General features: G+C 45.7%; 1 protein-coding gene across 2 annotated transcripts; it reads right to left on the bottom strand.

The window, feature by feature from the left end:
* Nucleotides 1-10,487: 10,487 nt before the first annotated feature.
* TCF21 (transcription factor 21) lies at nt 10,488-13,466 on the bottom strand. 2 transcript variants are annotated; one of them, XM_062187733.1, is made up of 4 exons: nt 13,362-13,466; nt 12,755-13,221; nt 10,939-11,036; nt 10,488-10,845 (listed from the first exon to the last, which is right to left on the bottom strand). In XM_062187733.1, exons 2-3 carry the CDS (start codon nt 13,202-13,204, stop codon nt 10,947-10,949), a joined length of 540 nt encoding a protein of 179 aa, XP_062043717.1. In that variant the 5' UTR covers nt 13,205-13,221; nt 13,362-13,466; the 3' UTR covers nt 10,488-10,845; nt 10,939-10,946. The 2 variants fall into 2 exon arrangements, with proteins under 2 accessions (XP_062043717.1, XP_062043716.1); XM_062187732.1 differs by having other exon boundaries at nt 10,488-11,036.
* Nucleotides 13,467-16,155: the final 2,689 nt, after the last annotated feature.

Raw genomic sequence — 16,155 nt, 5'->3', positions numbered from 1 at the left:
AAAAAGGTGATTTCATGGAAATTTAAAGTAGAATGGCAAGAGGCATTGTGATAAAGTTGGTTAAACCACCACTTGGGATGCCTACATTACATATTGGAGTGCCGGTTAGAGTCCTAGCGGCTCTGCCTCTGATTCAGCTTCCTGGTAATATGTCCTGGTAGACAATGGATAATGGTTCAAGTATTTTGGCTTCTGTCACTCATGTGGGTGACCCAGATGGAATTCTAGGCTTCTGGCTTCGGCCTGGCCCAGCCCTGCTTGTAGTGGGCATTTGAGGAGTGACCAGTGGATGGAAGTTCTCTGTCTCTCTCTTCCTTTCTCTCTGTTTCTCTCATTCTTTCTATCTCTGTCAGGCTGTTTTTCAAGTAGATGAAAAAATAAATAAACATTAAAGGAAAAAAGCAAAACAGGGGTTATTAGACAGTGGGTAAGGGAGAGGAGGAGAGATTGGAAAAGGTTTATTGTGTAATAAGTTATAAATAGAGAGGAGGAAGAAGTTGTGGAATTCTATTGCACAGTAGGATGACTATAGATAGTGTCTTGTATATTTCACTATTATAAAAAACAACTAGAAGATAGAATTTTGAATGTTTTATCCATAAAGAAATGATAAATGTTTAAGGAGATAGATATATTTTACATGACTTTAGAGTGCTGAATGTATACAAGTATTAAAACATCACATGGTATCTTGTAAATAAAATATTTGAAAATTTTAGGAAAAAAATTGAAAATTCATGCAGTTTTTTCATAATACGCATATCTTATGAACTTTGTGAAGATGTTTTATATGCATGGATTTAATTGTTTTGGCAACAAAAAGCCTACCTTTTAATTCTATTTTCCACCAATATTTTGGAGAATATGAGCAAGCCCCCTGGAAGCAGTAGGTAGCAGATCAGCAGAACCTCCAACTGACTCACAGACATGTGAGCAACAATAAAAGCTTACTGTTTTAAGCCATTGAATTTGGAATGCATAATGAATGGAAAATCACCAGATTTTAATTACTGGGAGTAAATAAGTCATTCAGACTGAATTAAATGCTGAACATAGAATAGTTTTTGGAATATTTTGACTAATTCATTTTATTTACAGCTTCCTTTTATGTATCCTTAGTGGACATATAGAAAAAATACTTATAAATAAATTTAAAAGATATTTTTAACTAAGTATAAAATAAAAATTCTAATTAAAGAAGAAGAATCATATCACATTTTTATTGGAAACCTTTCTTTTTAAGTCTTCATCTTTCTTATGGGGCTTCTGCTTTGCTCAAGGCTCCAAAGGTCCATTTCTATTTCAATGAAACACAATAACTTATACTAAGCTTTTTTTTTTCTTTCAGGTATTTACTTATTTATTCTCCATATGCCCACAACAGCCTGGACTGAACCAGGCAAAAAGCCAGAAATCTGTAATGTAATCTGCCTCTCCCACGTAAGAGGAAGCAACGGAAGTATCTGAGCCATCATCTGCTACGTCCCAGGGTGTGCATTAGCAGGAAGTTGGAATTGGAAGTGGATTCAGGACTTGAATTGAGGCACTTCATTTTGGGCTTTGGGCTTTAATGGCTGCCCCCAACAACTGCTTCTACACCGAGCTTTCTGCCACATATGGCCTTGGATGGTTTATTTTCTCTCTCTCTGAGTTTCAGTTGCCATATATGAAAAGTGAGCATGATGATATCTCCTGGTCAGGGTTTGTTGGAGATGAAATATGATAGTGCATGTGAATGTGCCTTGTGAAATGCAAAGAAACAAAGGAAGTTAATAAAGCTGAATCTATGCTGGTATTTCTTAAACATTCCCAATAAGAGAATTTTTCTGGCTAAAAAGTTGTGATGATTTTTCTCATTAAAATTCTTGTATTCCATAAAGTAGATCATTGAGGTTACATGAATATTTTTTCTTGTTGTTGTTACCCCTACCCCTTATCCTATAATAGATAAAATAAGACTGAGGACATGGACTTTTCCCTCAAAACATGTTGCTCTCTATTGGTATAGCAGGATAAAACCAGATGGTCCATATACAGACAGCCCAGCCTTGACTGCATTATATTACATTTATAGCAAACAGATTTGCGATTGTCCCTGCCAGAGCCCCTTCTCAAAAAATCTTGCTTGGGCCCTGCACCCCATGGGAGACCAGGAGAAGCACCTGGCTCCTGCCATCGGATCAGCGCAGTGCGCCGGCCGCAGCGCGCCTACCGCGGCGGCCATTGGAGGGTGAACCAACGGCAAAAGGAAGACCTTTCTCTCTGTATCTCTCTCACTGTCCACTCTGACTGTCAAAAAAAAAAATCTTTCCCAGCCAACAACCAACCTAACTACTCATGTTCAGCTAAACACCACTGATAGGACAAGAGGCATACACTTGACCTGGAAAATCTAATCAGAGCTTCCTAGAACATTTCAATAAATGGTTCCTACCCTGAAAATTGTAATTCAAGACACATGTGGGTGGGCTCTGTTGATACTGGAGTCTGCAACTGAATGTTCTTATAAAATTGGGGCCAGAGCAACTTAACAAACCAAACTTGCATGAAATAAAAATTTGGGAGCAGTAGAAAGTGAATCAGTGCAGAAAACCAGGTTTCAGAGGAGAAAATGTGAAAGACTGGCAGAGACTGCAAAGATAAAAGCTCAGAGATCTCCAGAGAGGAGAGTTTCGCCTTTGACTTTTTGTCTCCTAGTGGATTTTCCTTAAGTCCGGGTTACTGGCTTATTTTCTGATAGGAGATGTCAGCCAGATTCCTTGAACTAACTTTACCTCATTGCTCTTTTGACTCGAGCCAGTTTGAATGGATTTCTGTCGAAGTAAATGATCCCTGCTCATTTGAAAAATTCTCCTGAGTTTGTCAAAGACTTAGATTTCTTTTATTCCTTATTAAGGAATGTAATTTGTGATAAAGTAAGAAATACATATTTCCTCTTTGTTCTTCATTTCTGGTGTAAGAGTTTCTAAGATGCTTGGCATCTGTATGTTAATGAGAAAACTGGGAGTGTGTGTGTGTGTGTGTGTTGGGGTAGGGAGTTGCCAGAGGAACAAACCACATGATTAGGATGTTGGATCTTCCATCTGTACCCCATCTCCAAGAAAGAGAGAAGGAGTGGATATTGAGGTCAATGGCTTAAACAGTCATGACAATGGAATGGTAGTGATGGACAGCAAAGGCTGCCTAGTACCATCTTTTGCTTTGCTTCAAGAAGAAATTCAGGAGTGAGTCATATAATAGTCAATAGTGATCAGCAAGTGTTTTATTGAGCAAGAGAAGATATGTGCTCCACAGAGTGGGGCCTACTCTGAGGGGGAGTGACCCTATTTCTGAACTGTATTTAACATTATATGGGTAATTTAATGAAAGGGAAGGTGCATTCTAGTAAGGGTGAGGGATGGTCACAGCTTTCTAGGAGGTAGGTGGGGATTTCCTGAAATCTAGTACTGCCTCTTTTCCCTCCATATATGGGTTCCAATATTTCCTGTTATGGGGCTGGTAATGTGCTAACATGAGGGTTTAATGAGTTAGGTCATTCTAGGTCAGCATTGGCCCACCCCCCAACTGGTATGAGCCTGTTCTAGGCAGGGGATCTGTTTATCTTCAGAGCAAAGAACCCATCTCATGTAGGTCTTGAGACAATAAGAACTAGGCTCAATTCTCCTAAGAGATGAGAGCTTCTGGGCTGCTGAACACAGCTTGCTGGGAAGGTGGTGAAGCCCAACTCATCAGGGATGGAAGCTCTTCTGCTCAGCACCTTCCAGACCTCTGCCCATTTCATTCCTCATCTGACTGTTGATCTCTTCCATTTGTAATAACCTTTGTCATACTGACAAATGCAAGGAAACACTTCCCTCAGTTTTGTGAGCCATGATAGCATATTGTTGCATCTAACTAGAGGGTTACAGCAACATCCAATTTATAGTCAGCTGGTTAGAGGTTTGGCATCTGAAATAGGGGAAGTTTTGTGGGATCAAGCTTTTAACCTATGGGGATGGATGCTAACTCCACATAGAGACTGACAGAACAGAACTGATTAGTAGGACACCCTGTTAGTTCATAGAGAGCTGGAGAATTGGTAGGTGTGGGAGAAACACTCACACATTTGGTGTGAGAAATGTTGTGAGTATAGAGAAAAAAAATGTTTATTTTAGGGAGTGAAAATAGGTGTGTTAAGAAAAAAGAGGTAGGGAAAGGAACTGTTGAGTGGGAGATGACTGCCTGTAGGTAAGATGTGAGGGTCGCATAAGGTGGTAGTAGTCACATAATTCACAAAACAAGAAAATAATTCTAGATGAGACACATTGGTAAATGAACCTGAGAACCAACCAGAAATCTTAATTAATTAATTAGAGACAAAGAAAGAGGGCTCCCAGCTGGTGGAAGTTGGTAGCCTGGAACTCAATCCAGGTCTGCCACATGAGTGGTAAGAACCCAATCATTTGAACCATAACTTGCTGCCTCTGAAGGTCTGCATTAGCAGGAATTTGTAGTCAGGAGCCAGAGCTGAAAATTAAATCCAGGCATGGCCATGTGGGATGTGGGTATCTTAACTGTTAGGCTAAATGTCTGCTGCTTTAGTAGAAAAATTGAGAGGTGACTGCTTCTTAGCGATGGTCAAGATGCTAGAGGGAGATACACATTTCTTTTTTTTTTTTTCTTTTTTGACAGGCAGAGTTAGTGAGAGAGAGACAGAGAGAAAGGTCTTCCTTCTGCTGGTTCACCCCCCAAATGGCTGCTATGGCTGGTGCCCTGCACTGAACCGAAGCCAGGAGCCAGGTGCTTCCTCCTGGTCTCCCATGCGGGTGCAGGGCCCAGGTACTTGGGCCATCCTCCACTGCCCTCCCAGGCCACAGCAGAGAGCTGGACTGGGAGAGGAGCAACCGGGACAGAATCCAGAGCCCCAACCGGGACTAGAACCTGGGGTGCTGGCGCCACAGGTGGCGGATTAGCCTAGTGAGCCCTGGCGCCCGCTGACACACATTTCTTTGAAAGGTATAGTGTAAATGGTGGGCCCTTGCCTGGGATCTAGTGGAGAGAAAGAAAGAAGGAAAGAGAGAAAGAGAGAAAGAGAGAGAGAGAGAGAGAAGGAAAGAGAGAGAAAGAGAGAGAAAGAAAAAAAGAGAGAGAAAGAGAGAAAGGAAAAGAAAGAAAGAGAAAGAAAAAGAGAGAAAGAAAGAATGAAAGAGAGAAAGAAAAAGAAAGAGAGAGTGAGAGAAAAAGAGAGAGAAAGGGAGAAAGAGAGAGAAAGAAAGAAAGAGAGAGAAAGGAAGGAAGGAAGAATTCTTAGGAAGGAAGTAAGGAAGAAAAAAGAGAACGAAAAGAAAAAAAGGAATCCACATGTGATACGATGTGGACCTATATTTCAGATTAGTGATCTTTAAAATAAATGATGGTGATTAATTTCATTCTGCATTTTTTTACCATATAAATTTTTATTACATTCCCCAATGCTGTGATAAATCACAAAACTCTGAACTTAAACAATATATTTGAGCCAGTCTGTGTCCTTAGACTTGACCCAACAGACTTGGGTATCTCTAAGAAGCTTATCATTAACTAAGCTTTACACACTGCTGTACCTGCACCTGTACCTGGCACTGTGCAAGGTGCTGGAAAAATACTTCCCGTTCTCATGGAACTAGTGGAGATAGACACAAACTAAATAACAAAGAAATGACTAATAGCTACTTATTATCAGTAAGATGACAAATGCTGAAATACACCACTGCAGACAAGCTGGAGAAGCCTCACTGAAGAAGGAAGAGACCTGAACGATAACTTGTCAATCATTCACAGTGACAGATGCAATTGGATCATTACAGAAATTTGGTAATTGCTTACTATTGTCTAGATAACAGTTTCAGGAAAGTGCATATCATTCTTTCAGGCACTTTTGTAACTAAATGAGCAGAAGGAGAGAGAAAACAATATTAATTAGTGTCTCTCATGTACCAGGAATCGTCTACATACACATTGTTTTACCAAAGCAATCCTTAGTACATCCACTTTCAGATGGAAGGATCAAGCTCTGGTATCTTGTCCAAGAAATCAGTTAAAGCTTTCTCCACTATGCTAGGATCTAACATACGTCTGTAAAAGGCAACACATTATCACCCATTTGGACTAATTCTCAAATAAGATCATGTGCATGTTTTATTCTTAGAACATGTCTCAAATTATTTCCATTGTTAAAGCACCTTTTAAACTAATGATTCCAGCCTAAAGGCCATGTAAACTAAAATCTAGCATGATCCACTGGGAAAGGAAGGAACACACTGCATCTAAGCGTTGTGGGAGGCAGTGCAAACATCCCAATCCCAAGGGATCCCATCTGGTCCTGGCTCAAGTTCAATTCAACCATAGCAGCAGCCCCTCTTTCGACCCCCACCTCCCCAAAGTGCTCTATTTCCTTCCTTCGCTGTAGCCTCAGAGTTACTGATTCATTCATGATTCAGTCCTGCAGAAGCAGCAGGTTTAGCCAAGTGCCACGCACGAGTACGCTGTGGCACTGCGGAAGTCGTGTCTCAACTCTGAAACTCCAAACGGTCGCTTTCCCCGCCTTGCCCTACCCGTTCCCCTTCCTGGGCTGCGGGAATGGTTCTTAGGAGCGTCCTCACGGCGGTGAATCCTTGCGTGAACCGGGAGGAGGGTGGGCTCTGAGGCGTCTGGCGCCCCGACTCCGGGAGGAAGCCAGAGGCACACTCGGGAATGCCGCTGGCACCCAGCGAGTTTCCGCGGGCAGAGCCAGCACTTGGAGCGAAGGCTGAGAAGCTAAGAAGGGCTGTCCCGCGTGCCAACTGGGCCAGGCCCGCGCCTCCTCCCCTCTCGTCCCGAGGCTGGAACGCGGAACCCGCCCTGGACACCGCCCGCCGGGCGGGTCCGCAGCAGGGTACGCACCGGCTTTCCAGAAACCGCGCCCAGAAAGGGGCGGAAAGGGACTGGGAGAAGGCAGTGGGCGCGCGGGCTCAGACCTCGGAGCTTCCGTCTTCCTCCTCCCGCCTTCTTCCATAAATTCTCCCGGGCCGAGAAGCAGCGAAGGCCTTACCTTCCACCGCTCACCCGGCGCTGGCCACCAGCCCTGCCGACCCGGCTGCCCAACCCCGGGCCGACTTCGCCACGCATAGAGCGCTAGACCCGAGCGGGACCTAGGGTTCTCACGGCAGTGATGGGGAAATGTTTTCTGGACTTGGGCTTGGACCGAGCGATCCTGTTGCAGGGGGCGTGGGTTCGGGCGCCCAGATTTTTCTCCCTCTTAGGATTCGCTACAGAGCCAGGCCCAATGCACGCAGTTCTTTAATTCATCGCCTGATGATTGAAATCAGTGTCGGAAGATACAAGATGAGCGCACGCGCGTTCACATAACGAGGCTGGCACAAATCTTGTTATCTGAGGACGAGTGGTTTGAAATCCAGATGGACATTTAAGGATTAAGAATCCACTGCACGGTATCCAGGAGTGAATAGAAAATTACATCAAACTGGGACCCGTAATATGCAGCTTCTTAAGCAAAGATTCCTCTTTAACCACCTCCTTTCCCTCTGCATTGACTCCTTTTGTTTCCCTACTGGGGCAGGTCCCTAAACCGTGATTCACGAAGTGTGGGCAGACCTGCAGCTTTAACATCACTTGGAAACCTGTTAGCAGTGCTCACTTTGGAATCCCTCCCAGGCCTCCTAAATCAGGATTTCTGGAGAGAGGAGCCGTCCAGGTGATTCCGAGGCCACTGGTGTACTCCTTCCGCTGTGCTTTTGTCTTCAGTCCTTAAGGACACGTGCCAGCGGGTACCAGAGAGCAGTGTTACTGCCTCTTTGTATTGAAAGACATCTTCAGTTTGGGATTGTAGAAAATCAGACAAACCATGGGGGGGGGGGTGGAGAGAGAGAGAAAGAGAAGATTTCTCTGGCTACAGTACAGTTTGACTATATGAGCCTTCTGAGAATTGCAGGCACACTTATTTGAAATATTTCATTCACCATTTATGAATCTATGAGCTTCTTTGGTTGTTTTCCAGTTCTTTCTGAAAGCACCTGTTAAGACAGTTTTCATAACCTAGAGGATACTCCCCATCCCTTGCTTGCAGCGCTGTGAGTTTGAGGCAGAGCATATGGGTTACTCTTGCCCAGCTTCCCACTCCCTGTTGAAATGCAGACCCACCGCATACCTCGGCTGGGTGCTGGGAAGCATGGGAGAGGTACAGGAGGTGCTGGAAGCAGGCATGGTGGGTGTGGACACTGGGACGCTCTGACATGGGAGAAACATCCAGGGAGAAAGAGAGACGACTATGGGGTGGTGATGTCAGGCTTCTGGGGGGTAGTGACAGCCACAACCCAGCTACTGCCACAGCTTTGCTAGCTTCATCCGGTCGTGTGCCTAGCCCCAGTGCTGGAGACCCGTGATGGACTCTGGCATCCCCAGTACCAGGAATCAGTGTCACACTTCTACTTAGTTTATGTTCTGAATTTTTCTGCATTCTGAAGTTCTTGGTGTCATGTTGCTAGAAAGTTCTGGACAACTTTGGAGAATGGTAATCTGAGGTGGAAGTGATAGTGGTGGTGAGAATTGTCCAACACTGCATAGAAGAGAGATGTTTTTATTCAAGGGATAAAAATTCTGTCTCCTGTACGTTATAAGCATATACGTTTTTGAGCTTCCTGCCTGAGACACTTTGTTTTGGGTTTAAGTGTCAATCATCAACCATCACTTACTAAAAGTAATCACCATTTGCACAAAGCCTTTCTCTTAGGATTGCATAGATATAATCTCATTCAAGCCCCACAAGACCTCAGGAGCTGAGTTAGCATTATAATCACTATCATCATCTTTCCCTTTGTTGGCAGAGAGGAGAAAACTGACCATTCAGGTCCTCTTAGGGAAGAGTTAGATGCATGTGGAATCAGGGCTGGATCCAGTGTTCCCTGTGCCTAGTCTCCTGCCTAAAGCAAAGGTTTCAAAGGATAGGTTGGAAGCATTCGGGACTTTTTTTTTTTTTTTTAAGTCCATCTATAGTTTGAAATTGTTAGAATGAACAAGCAGAAGTTACTAACGCCTGAGGCCATCGGTGGTAGTGCCCAGAATTTTGAACATTTGGTTTGTAAAATTGTAAGCAGGAGTTAGAGAAATCTGTCGAAGGTGAACAGCAAACAGCTGAATCGCTCTGGGACTCGCCTCGAACTTGAACTCTGGATCGGAGGAGGCGAGTGCTCTGAGCCTCTGGTAAACGTGACACAGCACACGACTTCAGGGGAACTGGGCACTGGCCAGAGCTGGCCAGTGCTCTTGAACGGGAAGCTGGGGTGGGATGGGGCGTGGGAGGGGTGGTCTGGCACTTTGGAAAGTCCTCCAAGGGGCAGGCGACAGGGACTTGGAGCAAGCTTCGCCCAAGTCTCCAGCCCTCGGACCCTTACCAGCAGACAGCGCATTGCTCAGGGCGGCTTCCCAGGCGCGGTGCAGCCTCGCCGGCCAGGCCGAGGGCTCCACCCGGAGAGCGGCCCTTTTGGGGTTGATTGGAGAGGGAACTGCGGGAGGGGGGCAGGAAAGCTCTGATTCCAGGTACCAGAACTGAGCCGAGAAAAGTGGGAAAAATCGAAAAGCAAGAGCAAATGAAGCGGAAGTTTCAAGGCCCTCTGCGAGGAATAACAGTATAAATAAGCCAAGACGTCTTGTAAACACTGCGGTCATAACCCCGAACATTAAACAGCCCCGGTGGCATCTGGCGCATCGGCCGCCGCGGGCTGCACTGGGGCAGCGAGCGAGCCCGGTCCCAGGCTCCTCAGCCTCGCCTCTCTGTTTATCTCAACTTAATCTTCCCTTAGGAGCTGTTCCGTAGCCTGGAAGATGTTTAAATTAAAGCCCAGTCGGCCGGAAGTCGTGGCGGGTGCTGAACGCACCGGGCAACCGCACCCGAAATGCAGCCATGCAGGTTGATTGTTAGAATAAACCGGCGAATTATTAATAACAAATGCATAATGTAGGTTGCAGCATTTTGAAAATCGTAAAACACGTCCCAGGGGTTGTGGAATTTGCATCTTTCGTGACTCCCGTGATTTCTTCATTAGTTTGCCACCCTGGGCTGTTTGGGACCTTGTCAATGCCTGCAAGGTCGTAAAACGTGGGATTTACTTTCCTGCTCGTGGCACCAATTATCCTGCGGAATACACGAAAATTGGATTTTATTTCTCTGGTGTGTTTTAACTCTTGAGCTGTGCAACTGTGAGTAACCTTAACCCTATCCAGCCTTTGTTTAAAGCTACCTTACTTCTATTAGTGTTAAAATTAGCTTCCATGAGTTCCTTTTTTATGGTTTCAGTACAAAATATGACCTGCACCTTCATATAGGGAATCAGTATTTTGCTATCTCTAAAAGTTTGGATTGAGGCTTAAAAGAAAGAACCATTTTTTATTATCAAACTTCCCCAAGAGTTTCCTACTTTTTTCCCTCCAGATAAATGTTTATTTAAAAAAAAACAAAACTCACCAGGGTCAGGGCTTTTAGCAATATAAAGAGAGATTTATTTTCGAAAGTAGCAAAACTTGTCTGAAAAAAATAATCTTTAAGTGACTTCCTTTATAAATGTGACTGTCAAAGTCAGCTATTCTATGATCTACACTTTACAACATATTGTACAAAAGATACACATTGATAAGGCTCTTATTATCTATTTATATATTTATAATTACATATTGCACTTGGACCAGCAAGGCTCGCAGAGTCTTTCACCATAGGAGTTCATAAAGTTAAATAGGTGGGGATCTTTGTAAGTACAGTCGGTCTCCTCTGGCTTGGAAACGAATCTCCTCGTCGCTGTAAAGTGTTCTCGCCGGGGTGGGACAGGGAGAGGAGCGCTGAGAGGGGGAAGCAAAGACAGAGAGGAGAGGGCAGGGGTCGCCTTCCCGGGGCCCGCTCCCCCCGGGAGCGCGCCTTTCCCAGACTCGCACCTCCAAGGTCAGGACGCTGTGGTTCCACATAAGCGGCTCGCGGTCACCACTTCTTTGAGGTCACTCTCGGGTTTCCCGGCCACCATAAAGGGCCACGTCTGCAGGAGAGAAGAGGGTGGAGGAGGTGAGTGGCCATGGAGGAGGGGCTGGGGTGAGCTCAGAGTCTGGGAGCAGAGGAGGGGCGCGCTGGGGGTGGGGGAGCAGGCGGTGAGCTGCCAGGCCAGTCATCTCTGCCACCTACTCGGCGTCCTGGGGCGCCCCGTGGCTGCAGAAAACCAAAGGCTGCCTTGGCGCCGGGTCGCAGCTCGACGTGGTGCTGGGCCTTTAGATTAGGAGCGCAAAGCCCTCACGCTGGGCTAGAAGTGAAACCCGAGAGGGAGAGGCGCTTCCGAAGCCGCGAGCGGCTGGTGCTTGGCCCAGCCTGAATCGGGGAGCCCGGGAGAACCCTGCGCCTGCTGGGCGCCCTCCCTCCGGAGGCCAAGGCCTCTCGCCCCCCCAAAACCCCTTGTCTCTATCAATTCCCAGCCTCTCCTCTGACCAGCACAAACCCAGGCTTTAACCTCAGTCTCTAAATTAACCACGATCTCTTAGGGAAAAAAAGCTAGTGAGAGGTAACACGGACATCTTATTTAAAATAGTCTTCTACATCGCTTTCTCTTCCTTTCTCCAGGCTGTTCTGCAATAAAGTTCATTTGCGCTTCTTATTCTAAGATGAAGCCAGCAGCATTATCCAAGTGTTCTAGGTAGTACTTTCGTTTTAGTTCCGATTAAAAAAAAGAGCCATTCAATCATCCCATTGAAGAAAAAAAAAACCCCTTTAATTGGAGACAAAACCTTTTCCGTGCAAAATGTGTTTTTGCACCCCCTCCCCCCAAGCCCCCGAGACTGATTCGGTGGGAAGACAATTGAAGTCTCTGGAAGGCTGGCTTTCAGAGGAAAACCTGTCTTTCTTATCGTATATAAACAGAGGTCCTAGTAAGTTGTTTTTCTTCAGAGCCTGGAAGTTTTAAAACGAAATCAAATGACAAAAGAATTAAAATATATGACTTCAGCAGTAAAATGTATTTGAGAAAAATAGTAGGTTCAATCAATTTTGTGTATTTAAAAAAGTTAGACTCAGTGGGCGTTGCTTTTTAAGATAAAAAATGTAATATTTTCTTCTCAGATGAGACTGACATATCTCTGAGAATTTATCGATTATGCTGATTTTTGCTAAAACTTTAAGGATTTAAAAGTGTTAATCCGCTTGTAGGACACAAACAAAATAGTTAAGTCCCTGGGGGACTTACATGGACAGTTGTGGGGGCTGGGGGGTGTACTTATGAATGAGTCCCTATCTAACGGTTCCAAATTCTGAGAATGAAAGACTCTTCAATTGTGAGTTATATCTGCAAGATTTAAAGAAGTGAAAATCAAGCTTTCCTTTCAGCTAAAAAAAGAATAAAAGGATTCATACAGCGCCCCGTCGGTGCACAGCATCTTGCCAGGGTTCCCTGTCCGGAGCCAGCGTCTTCACGCCAGCGGGGATGGCGCTGACGCCGGCGCTGGCGCTGGCACGGGGCATCCCTCCTCTTTGCCAACTTCGTACATTTGCAAATCCCTAATTGAGCTGCCACGTCAAACCCTCTCATAAACTACTCCCGCCCCGGCAGCCGGTGGGACAGAGCGCGAGGGCGCTGTGGGGAGCGTCCGCAGCCGGTCCCAGGAGGCGCGAGGCCCTCAGTGGCCAAGCTGTGGGAGCCACCGGGCGCCCGCACCCCACTCCCAGCTCTGCGCGCACTGCGGGCGTGCCCGCACCTCACGCCGCACAACTCACCAGGTTCACCGGGTGAATGTAACCGTTCTCGTACTTGTCGTTAGCCAGGATCTGCCTCAAGTGGGCGATGTAGCTGGACGCCAGCCTGAGCGTGTCCAGCTTGGAGAGCTTGGTGTCCGGAGGAACCCAGGGCAGGGTGGTCTTGAGCCTGGAGAAGGCCTTGCTGAGCACCCGCATGCGGGCCCGCTCGCGCGCGTTGGCCGCGTTGCGCTGGACCTGCTTCCCCTCCTGGCTGACGCCGCTCAAGGGGCTCTTCTTGGTGGGCGCCTTCCTCCTCTTGCCCAGGCCGCCGCGGCCCTTCTGGGGAGACCCGTTCTCGCAGTTGGAGCTCTCCTCCGTGCTCTCGTTGGAAGTCGCAAACTCCTTGTTCGAGTCCATTTTCAGCCCGTCGCATTCCAGCATCTCCACCTCTTGAAGGTCCTCCACATCGCTGAGGGAGCCAGTGGACATGCTGGGGCGGGGGCGGACTGGGGGAGGCAGAGAGAGAGAGAGAGAGAGAGAGAGAGAGAGACCCTGAGACCCTGAGGTTTCAATGGGCCTCCCGAGTATGGAACGGGCACCCAGTGTGGGGAGTTGGAGTTGGGGTCTGGCTGATGGGGGCCCCTACCCTGTCCGTTCACAGAATCGTGAGAAGGAACCGCAGGAGCGTCTTCGAGAAGGAAACCGGCGCTTGCTTGCTTTCCCCACCCCCGGAGTCGTGGCCGTAAAGGAGTGTGAGAGAGCGCTGAGGAATTTGGTGGACACTAGGAATTTATCTGGGGAATAGAGAGGCGGATCCTTGCAGCCCAGGGGAGGGGCCTGCCAGGCCCCAGCAAAGCTCTTAGACCCCTTTCACGACCAGAGGGAAACTCTCTCACGCACAGACCCTGATATCCAACTTGTAATGTAAATCAACTCCACTGCACCACGCACAGGGCAGTCGCAGGCCAGAGTAGCAAGCCCCACTCCAGCCTCTTGCCCTTGTCTTTCCTTAAGAGATTCCTGCTGGTTGGTACTCAGAACTTTGGGATAATGTCCAGATGCATCCTGGCTTTTTTCTGGGTCTTCCCAGAAAGATTTGTAAGAACAAACCTTACAAGCCCATGCCCTCCCTACGTAAGGTAACACCAGTTAATGTCCACACTGGATCACCTGCCTCCTGCTAATACCCCTTATGACCTCAAAGCGTTAGGAAGACATCTTCCCTCTTTGGGGTAAATTAAGAAAGAAAGTGCTTTCATAGAATCTTTAGGGTGATGGCAGAGAAAGTACCAAAAATTCACTGCAGGTCATCACTCTGCAGGCACCAAAGAACTGCCGCTCAGTACACAGAGACCCTTGACTGGTGCATACCCAACAACCATTCACTGTTTAGTGGAGGTAGGTAGGGAATGAGTTAGGATAGTATGTGTGTGTGGAGAAGATTTTGTTCATTGATAATCTTTGCTTGGTACAATGAAAACTTTCTCCCCAGTTTCTGTTTAGAAATGCCATTTCTGAACTATGATCTTAACAGGCTTAGTTGCCCTCAGTTATCACCTTGCCTGGGATTTGCTGGGATTCCGACCACCTCCCAATGCTCCAACCTTCCATCCTCTTTACAACCTGGTCCCTCCTGGGAAGCTGACAGTATGAAACACAGAGCAGGAGTATCCTTTCCGGAACGGTTCTTTTCCATCCTGGTTCCCAGCTGGAACTATCTTCCCTGAAGAGCAGGAAAATCTTCCAGGGGAATTAAGTAGAAAAGCAAAGGGAAGTCGAATCCAGGGATTGAATGAAATGGATATGATGATACCAGGGAAAGGAGCAGATTGCATGCACCTCTCTTGCTAGTTCTTCATGGGTTTTCTTAGACTCAGGCGTCGAAGATGAAGGTCTGGAGCATTTGGCTCAGAGCGCAGCCCCTTTGCTACATTCAGATATCCTATCTCTAATCCTGGGCTCAGCTGGGAATTCACTAACCTCAAACGTTTTGTTTTGTTAGCAGGGTCTTGTTTGCTTTCCCCTATGCTGTAAACTAAACAGATTGTCAGCGAATCAGTCTTTATTAATGAATTAGTGAACCCTCCCCACCATAATATCATTGCCGAGGATCCAAAATTTGTTAATCACCAGTGTAGAGATTTATGAGCTCTTATTTTCTGTTGTTTGTGCAGGTGGAGATTTAAATGACCATAGCCACTACCAAGATTTATTGCAAGAGTGATTGATGTTATAAACCAGGAAAAGGACTCTTCCCACAGCAGGGATGACAGAAAGATCAAGTTGAAGTTGCCTTTGTCTTCATGCATAAATGCCCCAGTGCTACAGCACAGAAAGTCTAATAATTTAATCTGAGATCTAAGATCGCATTAAGAGAATACCCAGCAGGCCTGGTGAAAATGGCCCCACTGATTCTCTTTATGAGTTTTCTTTGCATTGCCTTCCCTTTTCCCAGTCTTGGTAGGACACAAAATTTACAGTTATTTTTAGACTGAAGAGCTATGTGAAAACGGGCATTGGCCAATACTTTGTGAAATGTGTGTGTAGCTACTGCAAAGTAACTACATATAATTTATTTGGGTTCTGGAATGGGGTAATCATTAGCTATGGCCTTACTACACACCGGGTGATTAAACTGTGAAGATTTTTCTTCTTGAAGTTACTGGTTTTCCCATGGTCTGGTTGTCTGCTACACCTTAGCTGAGAGGTACTCAGGTTGTTGTGGGAGATAGTAACAATCACATTAGTTTGTACCATTAAACATATTTCTGCTGTCAGTATATTTTTCAATATCAGAAACTTAAAAATAGCAATTTCTAGGAAGGAGCAGAAGTAGCCTCACATCACAAGTGGATTTTTATGCCTAACCATGATTTTTCTTTACAGGAATAGAAGTAAGTCCTTTTGTTGTGCTTTGCTGCATTTAGGCTGAGAAGGGTCAGTGGGTGGATAATTAACTTGAAGGTCTTTCTAAAATTCTGTAAGGGATGGCTCCTGGTTTGGGAGCAACATGTGAAGAAAGTTGTCATTTAGGTATCTTGATGTGAAGTCTTGATGAAAGTGTATTAATAATACATTTTTCCCCTCTTGAAATTTTGTGTCTATCTCTGCCAATAAACACTTAGGGACAAATGGGTGGGGAAAATGACTTATTGTTGGATTCTACTGAGTAAATCAGTTAAGCTGTAACTTAAGCTGTGCCAAATTCTCCCAAAATATAAACTATATTCTGTGAGAAGAGAAGCACTTTTGAGAAGCTGTATTAACCCTTCTGATAGCAGGAGAAATATTTTGAACATTGCTGTTTCAAAGCACTAAACGGAAAACTAGTTGTGGTTTGAAAGTATGAGATAATTTCTGAAATTCTTACCTTACTTTTAAGTCACAATTTATGTCCCAGAGGCATCTGGCCAATTTGCTGCACACTTCTAACAATTTGT

This window comes from Lepus europaeus, chromosome 3 (assembly GCF_033115175.1).
Source record: "Lepus europaeus isolate LE1 chromosome 3, mLepTim1.pri, whole genome shotgun sequence".
Taxonomy (NCBI): domain Eukaryota; kingdom Metazoa; phylum Chordata; class Mammalia; order Lagomorpha; family Leporidae; genus Lepus; species Lepus europaeus.
Note: the sequence above shows the minus strand (reverse complement) of the source record. Positions and strands in the feature narration are given on the sequence as shown.

Coding starts and splice junctions, on each gene's coding strand:
- TCF21 (XM_062187732.1), bottom strand. CDS start 13,204: ATGTCCACTGGCTCCCTCAGCGATGTGGAGGACCTTCAAGAGGTGGAG. Junction 11,037..12,754: donor ACATTCACCCGGTGAACCTG/GTGAGTTGTGCG, acceptor TCTCTCCTGCAG/ACGTGGCCCTTTATGGTGGC.